The sequence below is a fragment of the Rhamphochromis longiceps genome, linkage group LG9, assembly GCF_057381845.1.
Source record: "Rhamphochromis longiceps isolate RC_006_pf linkage group LG9, R_longiceps_female_GT1.1, whole genome shotgun sequence".
Taxonomy (NCBI): Eukaryota; Metazoa; Chordata; class Actinopteri; order Cichliformes; family Cichlidae; genus Rhamphochromis; species Rhamphochromis longiceps.
Genome location: NC_140565.1, coordinates 3,684,791 through 3,701,963, shown reverse-complemented (window position 1 = coordinate 3,701,963; position 17,173 = coordinate 3,684,791). Strand labels below are relative to the sequence as shown.

General features: G+C 42.7%; 2 protein-coding genes across 2 annotated transcripts in view; both read left to right on the top strand.

Moving 5' to 3' along the window:
* The window catches only part of kcnh2b (potassium voltage-gated channel, subfamily H (eag-related), member 2b), a 278,133-nt gene that overhangs the window by 101,793 nt on the left and 159,167 nt on the right, over positions 1-17,173 (top strand). The gene's annotated exons all lie outside the window — the stretch shown is intronic.
* Positions 5,876-7,944, top strand: LOC146661551 (uncharacterized). Its single transcript, XM_085418037.1, has 3 exons — positions 5,876-6,168; positions 6,326-6,466; positions 6,617-7,944. Exons 1-3 carry the CDS (start codon positions 5,934-5,936, stop codon positions 7,438-7,440), a joined length of 1,200 nt encoding a protein of 399 aa, XP_085274163.1. The 5' UTR covers positions 5,876-5,933; the 3' UTR covers positions 7,441-7,944.

The window sequence follows — 17,173 nt, the reverse complement described above, 5'->3', positions numbered from 1 at the left end:
CGCTGTGATGACACATTGTGGAAGCCAAAATATCTTTTCAGAAACATTTAAAACAAACTATTTTTGAGTACTTTCAGTATCTGCTTCCTTTTTATAGTTTTATATCATTCGACTGTAGTTTAGGTAGTTTAAGTAGTGTAGCAGGTAAAAGTTTTCACAGGATTCATTTGAAGAGACAAAAAATGTGTGTGTGGCTTATCACCAGCTTCATTTGCTACATATATTTGCTTATGCCTTCTGTTCAACTGAAAATGACCTACACTGACACCTTGATCTTTTTATTTCTGTGCAGTGACTTGCTGTTGCTGTGAGCAAACACCAGCTGCTCCCATCTCATGTTTCCTCACCAGCTAGCATGCTGACCAGGTTACTGCTGTGGAGGTGCTTGATATCATTCAGCTGCTTCTTAGAGAGCCTCCCATGGTTGGATTAACTCCACTTTTAGAGGTGGAGTTGTTGGACTGCAGCTGGTGACTGTGACTGTAGTGTGTGTGTCTGTGTGGCTAATTTTGTGGTGTAGAAATTGTAAATGCATGTGTACATACGTCACAAATAGAAACTAGATCTGTGGGAAACACTGGTTACATCTGTGTTCTTTGCTCCGGGTTGCTACACTGTTTCAAAGTGCACACTGTCCACTGACGCTAACATGACTGTTTAAGTTACACAGTCACAGTGGGGCCTTAGCATGTGTTGTAAGCTCTCACATTAATGTCTGAGATAGTAACTGTCCAATGAAACGTATCGATTCACATGGAAAGCTGTGGGGATGCAACGTTGTCAGCCATGCAGTGAAGTATGCATATATGAATTTTGAAAAGCCAAGGATTGATTGGACGTTACCTTTGTGGCTACGACCACCGAAGCAAATACAGGAGCATAAGCCAGACAGCTGCAGAGACCTTTTTTTAACCTAATTAGGCCACATAGATTATTTTTAACTAAAGATCAAAGATCTTTTTATCTTTAATCCCTTAAAGACTACACCAAAGAAAAGAAGGCATGCTTTCTTCAACCTTGAAGCCTGGCCAAGTTGAATCAGTGAAACGACTAGCTACTGGCTACTACTCCCAAAGCCAAGTACTACATGAATTAACCATGGACCTTTGAGCGAGACAAGAGGGACTCGGGTGAAGGAGGAAATGAAGGGATGGATAAAAAGATGCCCTGAAAAGATGGTGTGACAGTGGGGAGCAGATGTCAGAGTTGGTCTAAGTTGTCATGGTGATGTGATGGCCTTTCCGCACCACTTTCTGCCAGTCCAAGGTGGATGGCTCTTAGCAAGGATGCGTGTGTGTTAGCATTCATGCACTCGGCCATGTGCTGCTGAAAGGCTCTTAGCAAGCGCTGGCAGGGTAGTGTAAAACCGATAAAGGGAAGGAGTGAGTGATGCCCCAGGTCCACGGCTGTCAGCCAGGCTAATGGAGGGCGCCACACTTGGCTGCTCACTGACTGACAGGTGCCAACCGAGGCCTTTGTCAAGTGGGCACCAAGTAGGCGTTGCCAGCTTGCTTACTGCGGCAGAGGATGATGACACAGAGATCGCTCACTCGGCTAATGCTGACACACATGGCGCATGCACACCCTCCTGAGCCTGTCACTCAGCGAGGAGCGCAGGCCATGAGATGAGATGCTCTTGAAACTACCCTGACTTGTCAAGCATACACAAGAGGGTCAAGTTGCTGCTTTGAAATTGGACTCGCTACTATCAGTGCCATTTTCACACTGGCAAGTTGACCTATGATCTCTGCTGGCTCAAATACAGGACCATAGTTCACCTTCATACACTGGCAGCACATTTCTAGCGCAGCCTGTCCTGGGCCACATTCAGTGATGTGATAGTGAAGTGAAAAGTGGGGATACCAGTAAACAACATCAATCAAGTACATTTTTAAAGCAGGTTTTAGTGCCCAGTTCTCCTGTCAAACCTATGAGAAACACAACAGCAGCAAAGTGTGATCGGGTACATTTCCAGGTGACTGTCAGCTCTTTGAAGAATAATCAGGTGTTCTGTGTTTTCTAATCTCTGATATGTTCTTATATGCCTGTATAAACCTAGCTTTATTAAATCTCTTAGTCCAGTCAAATATAAGCCAGACTGTGTATTTCTGACACACACTGAACAAAGCTTTGTATAACATCCACCAGGACCTCAGCACTTTTTCAAGTCACCTCAAAGAAAGATTTCAACATTTTAAAGCTGTTTCTCAGAAAGCAGACGGACGGGGACCCTTCTGTATTCTGTCAGTTTAGTTATGTGTCACGTAAAGCTGAACATCTGGTTGAGGGTACAGAGAATTACTTGGACATGTTATTGATTTCTAATACTTTGTAAATATTCCCCAAAAACTCTGATCAAAATTGACCTTTTACATCCTAGTTTGGCTTCCACGAGGAAGGTGTGATAAGAAACTAAAGAAAGGAAAAAGTGTTGATCTAAGGAAATATTGAAGAGAGCATGAACTGTGTTACAAAGCAAATGAAACCACAGAGTGTTACCAAAAAATGGCTAGAAAAACCAGTATTAGTTCTGGTTTAGTGGGATGCTCAGCCCTAGTTGCCCTCTTATCTATACCACCGTGTATCAGGTTCCTAGACAAGCCGACTGACAGAATGGGACCAGACCAGTCAAGCAGGCTGACGAGCTCCTGACTTCCCTTAATTAAGTAGCTGAGGTCCAGAGGTCAGGACACGCTGTGGAAAAACAGTTTATAGTTTTATGTTTAGACCTTTTAGGTCTTGGTCTACAATTGCAAAAAGTTTCCAGTTTACCAACTTTCTGTAGCTGATGAAGTACAATGAGTTGTGATCAAACAGTCTGAGATAAGATTAGTCAAAATGAAACACTATTTTTAGATTGTGTCATTTTTTCATCGGGTTGTGTGCCATGTAAGAAAGTGTTAATGTGGAGATCGCATGCTTATAGTCTTCATTCATCACCTGGCCCCAGACCATGTCATACTGGCCTTCCTGCAACTCTGTCTACTTCCTGAAAAGGTGTAAACACATTAAACATTATTTAGTAATATGTGAGAGTCATGCAGCGGACTGTGGTTACTTTAACAGAGTCTCAGTGAGTCTGAAGGGGCTATAATTTGAAATTCAGTGATCACAAATGACCAAGTCTTAGCTTTGTTTACATCATGCAGGTTTGTTGCAGTCCTTACGTAGTAAATTTGTGGGTTTACATCAGTTTGTGCAATCTCCTGTTAGATGACTAACTGGTCCATTATATGCTAGCTGAGTGCAAGAAGTTAAAGGCTCCTGCTAACCCAAATATTCCTGTCTGGTGTCTAGAACAGTCTGACATTAAGTAGCAATTGCTCCTGCTTTTATGGTCAGTAAATCCCAGAAAAGACTCCAGTTACACAGGCCTAGAGATTGGCTGGTGACCATCTGGCAACCTCTAGTAGCTACAGAAAAAATGAGTATTTATTTCACCTTGCAAATGGTTCAGTTGGAACAGTGTAAGACATTGATTTGTCTGCAAACAGCCACTATCCAACATTAACTAATGGACTGGTTCCAGTTTGTGTCACTCTTTCACAGTTTCGCTTAGCGAGTAGTTAGCGAGTGTTTGCAGATAAGTTGGTGTCCTCCATGCAAGGTATGGGCAACCACAGCAATCAACTACACGACAAAAACAATTGGAAGGAGGTTTTCAGTTCAGCGTTGTGTACCTCTGTGTGACCAATTCATTGGGGAATTTTTCCCTGCAGACTTCCTTGTGGTTGCCAAGCAGTCCCCTGCTGGTATCTAGGCTTTGTGCGAACAACGTGAAGTGAAGGAAGAAGCGATGAAGTTAATGAAGCTTTACATGTTAACTAAAGATTTGTTTTTGAAGATGTTTTGCTTTTGATGCTATTATTTTCGTAAATTTGTCATTGCAATGATTTTCAGTTATTTGGTTAACTTTGTGCAGGGTGTTATAACTGAATTGTGCCTGTAAGACAACTTCAAACTTAAGACTCATGCCTTAAAACAGTTGATTAATGAGTGACATGACTCTGAGGTGGAGGTGATGCAGTTGTGAATCTAGGATAATGTACACACGGAGGACACTAAATGTTGAGGAACGTTGTGTAATTCTGTCGGGAATGTCAGCTGTAGGATGCCTGAGATCTGACCTTGGTGCTCAAATCCTCATAAGAATCAAACTACAGGGTCGAGCTTTAAGGCTGAAAGGAAAACAGCAGAAGTTATCGTAACTCTGCTCTGAGGCAAAGCAGCTGATCTCTGCATTTATCAGAAGCGACGGTCACATTTTGAAAAGTCTTAGTGTAGTGAAGCCTTTTCAGGTGTAGTCAAAGACAGAAAGAGGAGGGGTTACACAATTAATGAGAGAAATGTCTCCCAGAAACTGTCTTAAGCAAGTAGACATGAGAGAGACTAAGACAGGAATCCAGGGAGACGAGTACGGTCAATGAGACAGGACTCAGGGGTGAGAGAAAGAGAGACGGGAAGGGGAGTGAAACTGATGGCTGGGCCCTGGAGAGGGAGGGGCTGAGCAGGATAAAAATGGGACAGGAGGAGCAGAAGTGCAGCCGCACTTGGTCTAAGCATTGCTATCACCCTCTAATTGCTTAGATCAAATTACTGCCTCTGTATATATCTGGGGACAGTGCAAGTGTGATAGCCTATAGCACAATCACTGACATTGTAATAACAGTTTAATTGCTATGGGCCTGAGCTTCATGAAGATGTCAAACCTCTTCACCTGCTAATAGCCTCTTCTTTTGTCAGGGAGCAAGCCCTTACCAATAGCTGCATGAGATATGTGCCCTCCCACTGGCTGCATCATCATGTTCTCTCCAGCAGATTAATGATGAGCCCATCAAGCCTCAAAATACTGATGTGCTGCCCGTGTTTTACAGGGGTGACGACTATTACCAAATGTTTTGTGGTTATATGCAAGACTCAGGTTAAACCTCTCCCCTGATAAATGCATAGCCACAAATAAACCTTTCTTTGAGGGGAAGTTCATGGTCAGGGTGAGGTCACTCAGCTCCAGCCATGCCATTTTTCGCCAGCGCAGGGAGCCTACGACAGGGTTTAGAAGTTTTTATAGATGGAAAAGAAGCAGAATGAGCAGAGAGGGGGAAAAGAAAGGTGAATGGTGCTTATTCATGTTCCACCCATTGAGTTGAGTCTTTGTTGTTGCACTCCACCATAAACATGTATCACTGCCTGCTACTGCTGCTTCGTTTTTTCATTTCAAACACCTGTTGTTTGTTCAGAACCACCTGCTTGTTCACGCAGCACGCTGGCTCTGTGGCAGTTGTGTGTGTGTTGGTTAGGAGTGGGCGATATAAACGATATACGATAGAAACAATATAAATTTGGCCAACAATAGAGATTTTGACTACACCGCTCTATCGCGATAGCGCATGTTGATGATGTCATCAAGCTGCGCCTGTTTTGGTCGAAAGCATCGCAGCGGCTACAACCATTATCATCTGCAAATTATGGCGGGCGACAGTCACAGCAAAGAGATGAAGCACTCTTGAAATATGGGGAAAGCCAAAAACTGCGCTTCCTCCACTTCCCTACCATTGATTCATTAATGTTGAATTCTCTGGCAGCTACTCTGTTCCCATGTTGTTGCAGTATATTAATAACTAACCTCGTATTGTGGATGAATAATCTCAGTTGTTCTCCTGACTGAAGTTTGGCCCGTGTACAGCATCCTGCTATGCGATTGCATTTGTTCATACAGAATCCCTCACGCTAACTTTTATCGAGTGGAAAAAAAGTTGGCGTTCATCCTCCAGCTTCACTGTGCTAATGTTATGCTAACATAGCTGTGTCGCTAGCAATCACGTAGCACATCATGATATAGGGCTTCGGAGCGTGATGTCACGGGGGTGGGCGTGGAAAGGATTTTGGCCCGATTCACCATTTTGGGGGTCTAAGCTAGGAGCGATAGCATAGCCATGGTTCGTACTTGCTGTGTGCTCGGCTGCAATGTTCGATCTTACGACCGGCACGGGAATAAGGTTGGATTGTCTTTTTATGCTTTCCCAACCTGGAAGCAACGTGAAGGAGCTCATGTATCGGATGTTACCAAACGAAGGCGTCTAGCCTGGATAGCAGCCGTGAGACGAGCTGATATCAAGTTCTGTTACGTCTCCAGATATCAGCTGGTGTGCTCACGACATTTTCATTCCGGTAAGTTCTAAATATGTTCTTATCACACTTTATAGCTGAATAATATTACCGTTGATGGTCTCGGAAGTTATAGAAATTGCGATCAAACATCGAATGGAGTGACTTTGCAGACATATGTGCTATGTAACGATTCGCTAATTGTTTCGCACAACTGTAGGGAAGCCTGCCTATGAAATGGATCAAACAAATCCAGACTGGGTACCAACGCTACACATGGGGCACTCCGAAATCCGAACATCACATTCAGACCGTCACAGGAGGCGAACACAACGTCAACAAAATAAAGTACTATTTGGAGGTAAACGACAACCGCACCCCCAGCCACAGTCTCTTATTTTAAAAGTTGATCTTAGTCAATTAACACAAACATTTTTGAGTATTCATACGGCCTTAATGTATAAACCATTTAAAAGTTCCCTTGTGTATTTGCACTCTTTTTATTGGACAGGCTTTGACAATGGAGCAGCAGAGTGTGAAGGTGAAGCCTCAGCAGAAGTTACCACAGAAGAGCAGCCAGAGATGGACACCACCGAAGAGCAACACCATAACAACCTTGTTATTTTGGCTGAGGGACAAATTTGTGCTGGACAAGTAGAAGCAGAGGTAACGGGTGCTGATGCAGAAAACATTGATATCAGAGAGAAACAGACAGAAGATCAACAACTGACAAATGATTGTGTGCACTGTGTACAGAGCAGAGCAGAAATAAACCGGCTGCTGGAGGAGAACAGAAAGCTTAAATCAAAGTTGGACAAGACAGAGCTGAATGAAAACTTTTTAAAGGGTGACACGGAAAAAGTGAAATATTACACCGGTTTTACTTGTTTTGCTATTTTTATGTCCGTGCTCGAGAATGTAAAAGCTTTCCTACCAGCATCAAAGAAACTGTCGCATTTCCAAATGCTTTTACTCACACTTATGCGACTTAGACTTGATCTTCCTGTCCAGCATCTTAGTTATCTATTCAATGTCTCCTACAAAACTCTTTCTTCTGTCTTTTCTGATACAATTGACGTGTTGCATGCTCGCTTTGGAATACTTGTACACTGGCCAGAGAGGCACTGTTTGCAAGCAACAATGCCACCACAATTTACGGACACTTTTGGAAATCGTGTAGCCATCATTGTAGACTGTTTTGAAATTCGTACAGAACGACCATCTAATTTAAAGGCTCGTGCTCAAACGTACTCACACTACAAGGGTACACACACCATGAAATATCTGATCGGGATTACTCCACAAGGTGCAATTTCATTCATTTCTAAGGGGTGAGGGGGCCGTGCATCAGATAAACACATCACAGAGCAATGTGGCATACTTAACAAGCTGTTACCAGGGGATGTAGTTTTGGCTGACAGAGGCTTTGACATCAGAGATGCGGTGGGAATGATGTGTGCGGAGGTAAAGATCCCAGCATTTACAAGGGGCTTCTGTCAACTAGATGCCAAGGACATAGAAAATACACGAGCCATTGCACACCTAAGAATCCATGTTGAACGAGTAATTGGCAGTTTGCGCAACAAATTCAAAATGCTACATACTACCATGCCAATCCGTTCTCTTCTTCCATGTGAGGGTGAAGACGTTACCTTCCTTGATAAAATTGTGAGGGTGTGTTGTGTTTTGGTTAACATGTGCCCCAGTGTGGTAGTGAAACCAGGCACACATGAGACTTGTACTTGTTAATTAATAATTGTTTAAAAAAGGAAAACCTTTTTAGTTTTTTGTATGTGTGACTGTATGAACACATTGACATTGCGTTATGTAACCATTTCTGTACCTGTATACTATAAGCGAAAGTTTATCATCACTTTGGACTCTTTGTTTCACTAAAATTACGTTATAATAAAAGCAAGATAACAAATAACTGCTTTGCACTCTTTATTTCACACTTTGACAATTGGTACATGGTAAGTGCTGCACGTTTGAAATCAAGTTATACATATTTCAATGCACTTCTGACAAAAAACTAGACACCAGAAGAAAAAACGTTGTGACCACACGGGGCTGCATTTCGCTTAGAGAAATGTTTTCCTACAAGTTCAGGAAGGCACACCTTCTGAAAGAACTCCTGAGCTTTCTTTAAATGTGATTCCCAGAAGTGCACATCTGGGAAGATGCGTAAAATTGCCATGTCTTTTTGTGTCCATACCACGAGGTCACAGTGCTTTGCGTTGGCCACAAAGACCTGTGTTTGCACTTGTGAGTAAAAGCGATGTGTCTTCTTCAAGTTAAGTCCTTTTGCTGTCAATTCGAGGCAGAAGTCTTTGTCATGTGCATTCAACGCTTCCTGAATGCTGTCACATCGGTATTTAAATGGACATTTAATTTCTAGGCACCCCTTCCCACAACATTCACACGTGGTTAGTCCATCAGGAGATGCTCCTACTTCAGGAAAAGCCGTGTTAACAAGGAAACCACACATACGGACCTGTAGGTTTTTGTGACATGCTGACATTACCTGGGTGTAGGCATGTCGAGCATCCTGTTCATGCTCCAGTCCCCAAGTTGTTTGCACATTACAGACAGAGTTAACAGGGTAGCAAACACGATTAACCACAGTAATGGCGGGTTTTTCTACAGTGGTGGCAAACACAGCGTGCATCATTGAAGCTGTGATCCTCCCAGCACGCCAAACATACCATTCTGGGCTCTTGTGTTGCAGTCTTGTGCGTTCCTCAATAGCTTCTGCCTGTTCTTCAGTTACTTTAGCTGTGTTTATGTACTTTACGCAGTGCAGTTGTAGCTCGGTAAGGCCAAGGGACTGTGCACCTGTGCTGTGCAAACACGCCAGAGACAGTGGTAATGTGGATGACTGTACAGTGTGTGATGTGTAGTATTTCTCCAATCCAGACAAACACACTGCTTTATTGTGTTTTTGAAGTGTGTCTAACACTGGTGACAACTCCTCAAACGTAGCAGAGGGAATCTTTCTTTTTGAAGGACGGCTTCTTCTGCCTTTCACCACAGACGGTCCGTTTATATTTTCATCAAGAGTCTTTTTTTGTGCTGCTGAAGATGTAAAGTCAATGTTATGGCCAACCTCTGGCTGTATCTTGGTTGTGTTCCCCGGCAAAACCCAGTAGGCTGGTTCATCTGTGACTGTCTTTGTGCCACGTATCCTCACTGTTGCCTCCACTTTAAACAGAAGTGCAGCGACATGGGTGCAGGTCTCAGCAACTCCGGCCATACAGGTGCAGTGTGCAGTTTCGACCTTCCCTGTGGTGCTTACAATTACCCATGGTCGTAATGCAGGTTCATTCAATCTTTGGGAGTGCAGTACCTGTAACATGCAAGGACAAGGTTGATGTAAAGACAATAAATGAAATGAGACAGGGAGGACACTGATTGGCGTTAATAATTTGCCCGATTATCAATGTGTTAATTTGCATCTACTATACAATTATGGGCACATAATATGATAACGATATTTTAGCAGTTCAATGATAAAGATTTAACATTAATTATGGTGGGGGGTGGAAAATGGCTATGTCACTCGATGCACTCCAGCTGACTTACCTTGGTATGAATGACGACGTACTCAGATTTTGGCGGCTTGAAAATAGCCAAATCTTGCACCCAGCCATTTGTAAATTGGATATGCGCCTCCAGTGACTTGTAATTACGAAACTGGTTCGCAGTGTAAGCACTTACTCCACAAACAAGATAGGTGAAGATATCGGGGTAGGACAGTGGCGGTAAGTCGTCTGGGTCTTTACTCCACTGCCGTATTTCATATGGGTCCAGATTTGCGATGCACTCTATTTTTTTCAAATACCGCTGCTTCGCCTCTGGACGCAATCGATCTCTATACCGTCCGTTTTCTTTCGAGCTGCTTTTAAGCATGTTTCTTGTCGTAGTCGCCGTTCCAATACAGTGTATTCGTTTGGATCGTAGACCCCGAAAATGGAGCTGCGCTCCCACAATGCATTGCGGCGTGACGTCAACTCCGAAGCCCTATACCAGCTAGCCCAACTTCAGTAACCCTACAAACGCCACTGCTGTTTAGTTTTCTGTCTTCATTTATGTTGGAAGTGGTAGCAGAGCTGTACGCTTGAATTAGTTTCAAAAATCTCTCAGTCAGAACATGGTATGAAATGTTTAGGTGGAAACTAGCGAGCTAACTTCGTCCTAACTTCTAACTCCGTTAAATTTAATAAATTCTGTTTTCATGGATGCCTGGATGTTAAACTTAATTGTTACACCTGATAAAGCAGCAACGCTGATCATTTTATTAAAGATGAAAGAATTTAGACCGTTTTAACTTTGACTTTGAGACCTGAAGCTGACGGAGTTTTGGACCCAGATTACTCCGCGAAGCTCCTCACTACGGCAGCCGTAATGCTCTGACATCCATCAAGCAGTGCGGCTTACCAAAGTTGTACTAAAACATTTTTGACAGATTTCTGCAGCCAAAATCGGTTCGAGGTCAGTAAGCACAAACAGAATTCATACATAAGGCACTCTCTCAATTTTTGAGAAAATTAAAGGATTTTAAGTGTGCCTTATAGTGTGGAAAATACATTATACAGAAGAAAATAGTATATCACGATATATATCGTGACCACACATGCTTCAAATTATATTGTGATATGGATTTTAGGCCATATCGCCCAGCCCTAGTGTTGGTGTTATACAAATAGTGTTGCCCATCATGCTGTTTATGTAGTCAGAAAACTTCAGCTCGAGTAATAATACCACAAATCACATGCAAAGGAAATTCAGAGGAAGTTGTTTCAACAGAAACCCCCACATTAGTTAACAAAATCTTACTTTAATCTCTGGATTATAAAAAGATTATTATCCTGTTTATGAATCTTCCAGTGTCTCCTTTGTTTTTGTTAGTGTTCTTCTTCAGCTTATTTCACTGTATATTCTTCATAACTTGCAAAAATGCTCAAGATTTTCTTTGTGCTTTGTAGTGGTGTAAAAAAGGCGCTTGCCTTGACTACACAGTCTTCTTCAAGTCATAAATAAGATGCATTGGCTCCTCTCAGTGAAGTGTGCACTAGTAAAGCAAAGACAATGGATTTCTGTGAATGTGTGCGATCCATCATGGACTCTCAGGCCATAGTTACTACAGTGGCCAGGGACAGTTTATGTGTTGTTTTGCTTTTTACAAACATTACTGATGCTTCACAGTGTTTGCATGAGCTGGAGGTATATATATTGCAGTGAGCCTGTGTCTGTTCCCAGGGCTTTGTTCTATGTTTGTACTGTCTCCTCCTCTGAGATTTGCATTAACTGTGAGAACCATCTATTATCCCAGTTAGACCTGCTAAGCAACAGTACATCTACCAGCACTGTACAGTATATACAATACTGTGGAAAGTTCTGAGCCACAACTCGTATCATTTTATTTATGAGCAAAAAGGGAAATCGGTGCAGCGATTTATTGAAATGTGCCAACATAAATGGAAATGCAGTATATAAGGTCAAAACTACGGAGCCCCGCAGGGGACATGGGAGAAAAAAAAATTAAGACAGACTTTTGCGAGATCTCACAAAACAAACTCTGGATCTCGCATTCTTCGGCCTTCGACCTCCCGTTAGCTCGAAGCTAATGGGATGTCGAGACCTACTACAGCCGGGAGGAACACCGCGCACATCGTGCCTCGACCTCCCGGTCGGCTTCGAGCAGGCGTCCGAAGAATGCGGCTAAAACTTTTGCGAGATCTCGCAAAAGTTTTGCGAGATCCCAAGTTTGTTTTGCGAGATCTCACAAAAGTCCATCTTAATTTTTTTTTTCTCCCATGTCCCCTGCGGGGCTCCATACAAAACAGATCTTTACAATTCAAATCAGATTAAAAGTCAGTATTTGATATGAGTAGGGCTGCCATGATTAGTCGATGACTAATTTAATAGTCGACGCGTCGTTGGAAGCTTTGTAAGATCCTGAAAGACGCAGGAATAAGTAGTAGGATTTAAGAGTGTAATAACGGACTGAAACAGAAGATGGCAGCACTGCATGTACATGTACCAGCTGCTGTTAAACTCCGAAGGCCGCATTTGAAGGCCGATTACATCACGATGCGACGAAGGCTGTCCAAATTTGAAGACTCCTCCAAGATTTGAAGGATGGGTCGGGTGTACCCTCCGTGGCCCAACCTATCCCAGAATTCATAGCGTGGCCCAGCCAATTCCAGTTTTATTCCAGTTTTCCTACTCCAACAATGGCGGCAGCTACTTAGTGTTAATATTACACTTATTACTCTTTCTGGGTCACAAAATAAACTTTTAAGATCTTTTCAGGGGAGAATGTAGCTGTGTAAACTTCAAATATCTGCTCGGTTTATCAAGACATCACATATTTGCAAAAGTGCTCCGACGTATTTGGAGACGTCTGTTACCCACCAGCTCGATAGCTAGCCGGGAGGTCAAGGTTCACGAGAACCAGCGAGAACAGCGAACTCCTGGCACATTGTTCCACATTGTTCACAACTCCTGGCGGTCTTTCACTACTCAGGTTAAACATGATATATAAGTTACTTAGATAACTTAAAAATGTTATTGTTTGGTTTTTTTTTCAGTGTTTTATTAGTTCGTGAGTAAATCGGTTTGGCTGAGATTAAAGTTATAGTTTTTACACAGCTGAATAAACTTCAAACAGAAAACTGATTAAACAGAAGTGTGAGATGCTCGAGAATTTACTCCGGTGTCCTGTTATATTTTAGATAGCAAGGAGCAGACGGCTGAGTTAATTAAACTCCACCGAAACAATCTGCAAATTTCATTCAAAGTTTAATAAACTATCATCCTGTCTTTATTTTTAGTTAGCACATACCTTAAACACTTCAAGCTGTAAGCTAATGATAGTTATATAAGAGCAGATGCTGCTGGTGCAATAAGCTGTACATTTTACGTCCAATGGATGCATGATCTGATTGGTCGACTAATTGCAAAAATAATCGGTGACTAGTCGACTAGTAGCCCTAGATATGACCAACACAGTCTGGACTCTCATAGTTTTCTTTCAACTTCTACATATAGTCTCAAAATTGGTCCTTCAAGTTTCTTGAAGGACATTCAGTGATCTTTTGTGGCTGTCTCTGTTTTCTCACACTGCTTCGGGAATGTTGAAATCTGGGCTCCTCGTTACGGAGGCTCCTCTGTGTTATGCAGATGGATGCATAAGCTCACTGTTGTACTGCTCACTTGACTTTTTCACACATATTCACAACAATTTGTACCAAAATTTTCAAATTTGGACTATTGATCTTTCACTCTGCTTTTTGTGGAATTTGGTATAGCTCAGTGTTTTCTCCCTGTTTCACTTCCTAAAGAATGGCTGGATCAACAGAAGGGTCAGATGCATCTGTCAGATCCTGTGTCAGGTCTTTGCTGGATTTTTCCTGTTTCTTTAAGGGTATGACTTTCAGATAATTGTCAGTTTGCTGCGGATCGTTTGTTAGGTCTGCCGAATTTTTTGTCCTCCACTTGTCCAGCTACCAAAAGTAGTTCTTGCTGAGTTTTCTCTTATATGTTGAAACACCGTTCATCCATGGAATTAAATGTCTTTTATATGCTTGAATCATTAATACACCAGTGTTTGGCAAAACAAAGACCACATCCTCTGAAAATGGTCAGGTATAAGGACCGGACTGAAAATGTATGTGAGAAAAGCAAGCAGTGTGCACAGAAAAGCTGTTGCTCGTTTTAAATAGTACTGCGCTACGTACAAACTGTGAGCATTTAGGCACTGACAGATTGTATTTGTGCATTTTTTTGAACGTTCTTTAAATTCATAAAATGAGTGCAACATGTGACAGGTCCTTCTTATTTGTAAATGGCCTGTATTAGTATAGCGCTTTACACATTCAGTCATCCACCCATTCACACACACTGGTGATGGCAGCTACATTGTAGCCACAGCCGCCCTGACAGAGGCGAGGCTGCCGGACACTGGCGCCACCGGGCCCTCTGACCACCACCAGTAGGCAACGGGTGAAGTGTCTCGCCCAAGGACACAATGACCGAGACTGTCCGAGCCGGGGCTCAAACCGGCAACCTTCCGATTACAAGATGAACTGCCAACTCTTGAGCCACGATCGCCCCTATTTGTACTCTTTGGTCTGTCTGGAAGTAGAAGTGTTGATAGCGCTCCTGCCTGTTGACACGGTGCTGTCATCAGTGTTTCTTCTGCAACTGTCTCATAGGGAGGTCGGCCCAATTTAGTGTAGTCTGAGAGGCTCTGCTGTGTTTGCTCTCATTTAAAGGCACAATAGTTGTTCTTTTCTCCTCTGTTCTCTATTTTCACATCACTGTATATTCTAATGGGTGATGTAAAGATATTGAATTGATAACAACTCAGCTACTGAAGGCGGTCTAAGTGACACTTCACAACAAGTGCTAACATTTTTTATTCTACTATATAATCAACTGAAGACCAGCACAGAGTGTACCCTGCCTCTCACTCCGTGACAGCTGAAGTAGAATCCAGATTTACGTAAACTTGAATTGGATAAAATGGCATGGATGGATGGATGCATGGATGCATGGATGGGTGATGGATGGATGGATCAATGGGTGGGTGGATGAATGATGCACGATGGATGCGTGGATGAGTGGATGGATGGGTGGCTGCATGGATGGATAATACAGTTTTTAGTGGAACTGGAGAAACTTACAGGGATGCCTTCCATTGCAACACTATCCAGACTGTGGGTGTTGCTGATAACAGAAACTTAATGCTCAGAGAGCACAAGTGTCACTCATGGTAACTTTCCAGCTCTATAATTACTGCTAGCAGGCTAACAGGAAGTAAGGAGGATAACAGTGCTGAAAATAAACAGTGACAAGAGAAATGTACCTCTGCTCCTTCTGATAAATACAAGTGTCACAATATGTCCTCGCCACTTCTTTACTGGACTCTACTGCTATTTCTATGAAGCCAGCACAAATCTTCCTCTTAACTCTTTCATTCTTCATCCCACTCAGTTGCTGACTGAAGTGACATGACATAACTCCTTAGTTATATAACTAAGCAAGCTTAACAGGCCACTGAGTCATACAACACCATACATTTTACAATGCAGCAGTAATACTACAGTAACTAAGGTAACATGGTTGTGTTTAAACTCAGTAGAAGATTGTGTTAAACTCATTTCTTGTGAAATGTGGAGTATTTGTCCATGAAACCTCACCCTCATGTACTTAAATATGTATTTGTTGGGACAAGTAAGTGGGAGACCACACACAGGCTCTTACAGGCCACAAGATGTTTTAATAAAATAAAGTAAAGAAACCCAAACACACATTAAATGGTATGATAGCCATAAAAGAACATAACTAAGGGGGCATAATGAGCCACAGGCGGGGGGATGGAGGTTCAGTCAAAGTGGCTTTATAATGCACTGGGACTGGGCTGCATCTATAATTGGGTCAACTCCACCTACCAGATACCTGAAAGAGACAGGCAACAGAAAAACAGGAAAAGAAGACCCGCCCACTGGCTGTCACATTGTATTGAGCTGGAATCACACAAATGTGTGAGTTTGATTTTTATTTTTTCAAATATACATATTTCAAATGTTTGTTCTTCCTCTTTTCTTTGACCTGTCCTTTTTGAATCTACACAAAACGCGTCAGATGGCTAAAGGCCAATTAGCTTCTGCACCACTCTCAAGAACTGCGTGTCAGTATGTTTAACTGTCTTGATGAGTGATGGTGATGAGATGAGTAACCAAGCAGCCCGGGAACATGCTGACATTTCCACAACAGAAAAAGTGTGCAATGCTAATGAGCCAACATCTTCCTTCTGCTCTGATCGTTGATGTGTACTTTTTCGATAAGCCAGTCATTGTTGCAGTTCCACACTGAAACTGCACTGAAGATTTCTGTTTTTCATTTGCTTCTGTACTCGCTAAAATCAATATGAGGGAGAAATGAGCACACGTCACTGTCGCCTCCACGGTCCACACGGGTTTCAAAGGAGCTTTCAGAGCACACAGTTTGAAGATGGCCTTTAGCACGCCGTGCTGCAAAGTCAATCGATGGTGACAGAGGTGATATCGGCAGTGCAGTGATTAAATGACTTTTAGAAGAGCCCAAGAGTCGATGAAAAGTATCCACAGCGCGTCATGTTACAGCCAAAACGGATTCAATTTGTTTAATACACACATGGAAGGCACACAGCTGAAGTTACGAATCCTTTCTGGGTGCAGTGTATATACCAACTTCAGAAGCATTTACTTGATTCACTATAGAAGGGCAGTCATGTTACTTGAGTCTTTCAAACAGCACATTTCCATTTAACATGGAAGTGGCCAGTATGTTTGAGTTTGAATGACAGTATTGATTCCAGAGCATCTGTGCAGCCTTTCTAAATCTGAACAAATAGTCTGCACTGATGTTAAGTGCGCCTGTATTGGTGGCATGTCTTCACATGTGTGTCTTGTGCACAGAGATGGCTGCAGAAAGCTTGAGGAGGTTTTTCCTCCCTATGTAATTGGAAGAGAGGAGGCAATTTTCCACATGGCCTGGGCTGGAAACATTTGTCTTGCATCCAAAACACACAATGATATATGCACACGCACACACAGAGAAGTCTACTGTCCAAACGACACAGCACGAGCCCCTCTTAAATATTTAAGCCCGGCTGTATTAGGTTGCTGTGTGTGTCAGCCTAATGTATGCTGATATCCTAGCCATTATGCAAAGTGCATTATCTGTCATGTAGTTGGCCGGTGCCTTGTCTGTGGTCCAATGGATAACTCTCAAACCCTGCAGATGAATGTTTCACATAACACACATGGGCACAGAGCGCCTCTCCCTCTTTTGCTGGTCATCCCTCTCCCTCACTCGCTGCCAAACTTACTCACTCCCCCTCTCACAGACTCTCCTCCACCCTTTTTCTCTTTCACACACACATGCTCTTTCAAAGCTAATTCACTGACACTTCCAATGCCCTTCTCTCTCGCACACTCTTACTCACTCTCTCAATCACTCGTCTGCTGTCTCCCAAACTCACTTCCAACCTCTCCTGGTTTTTCGTCCCCTCCCATAT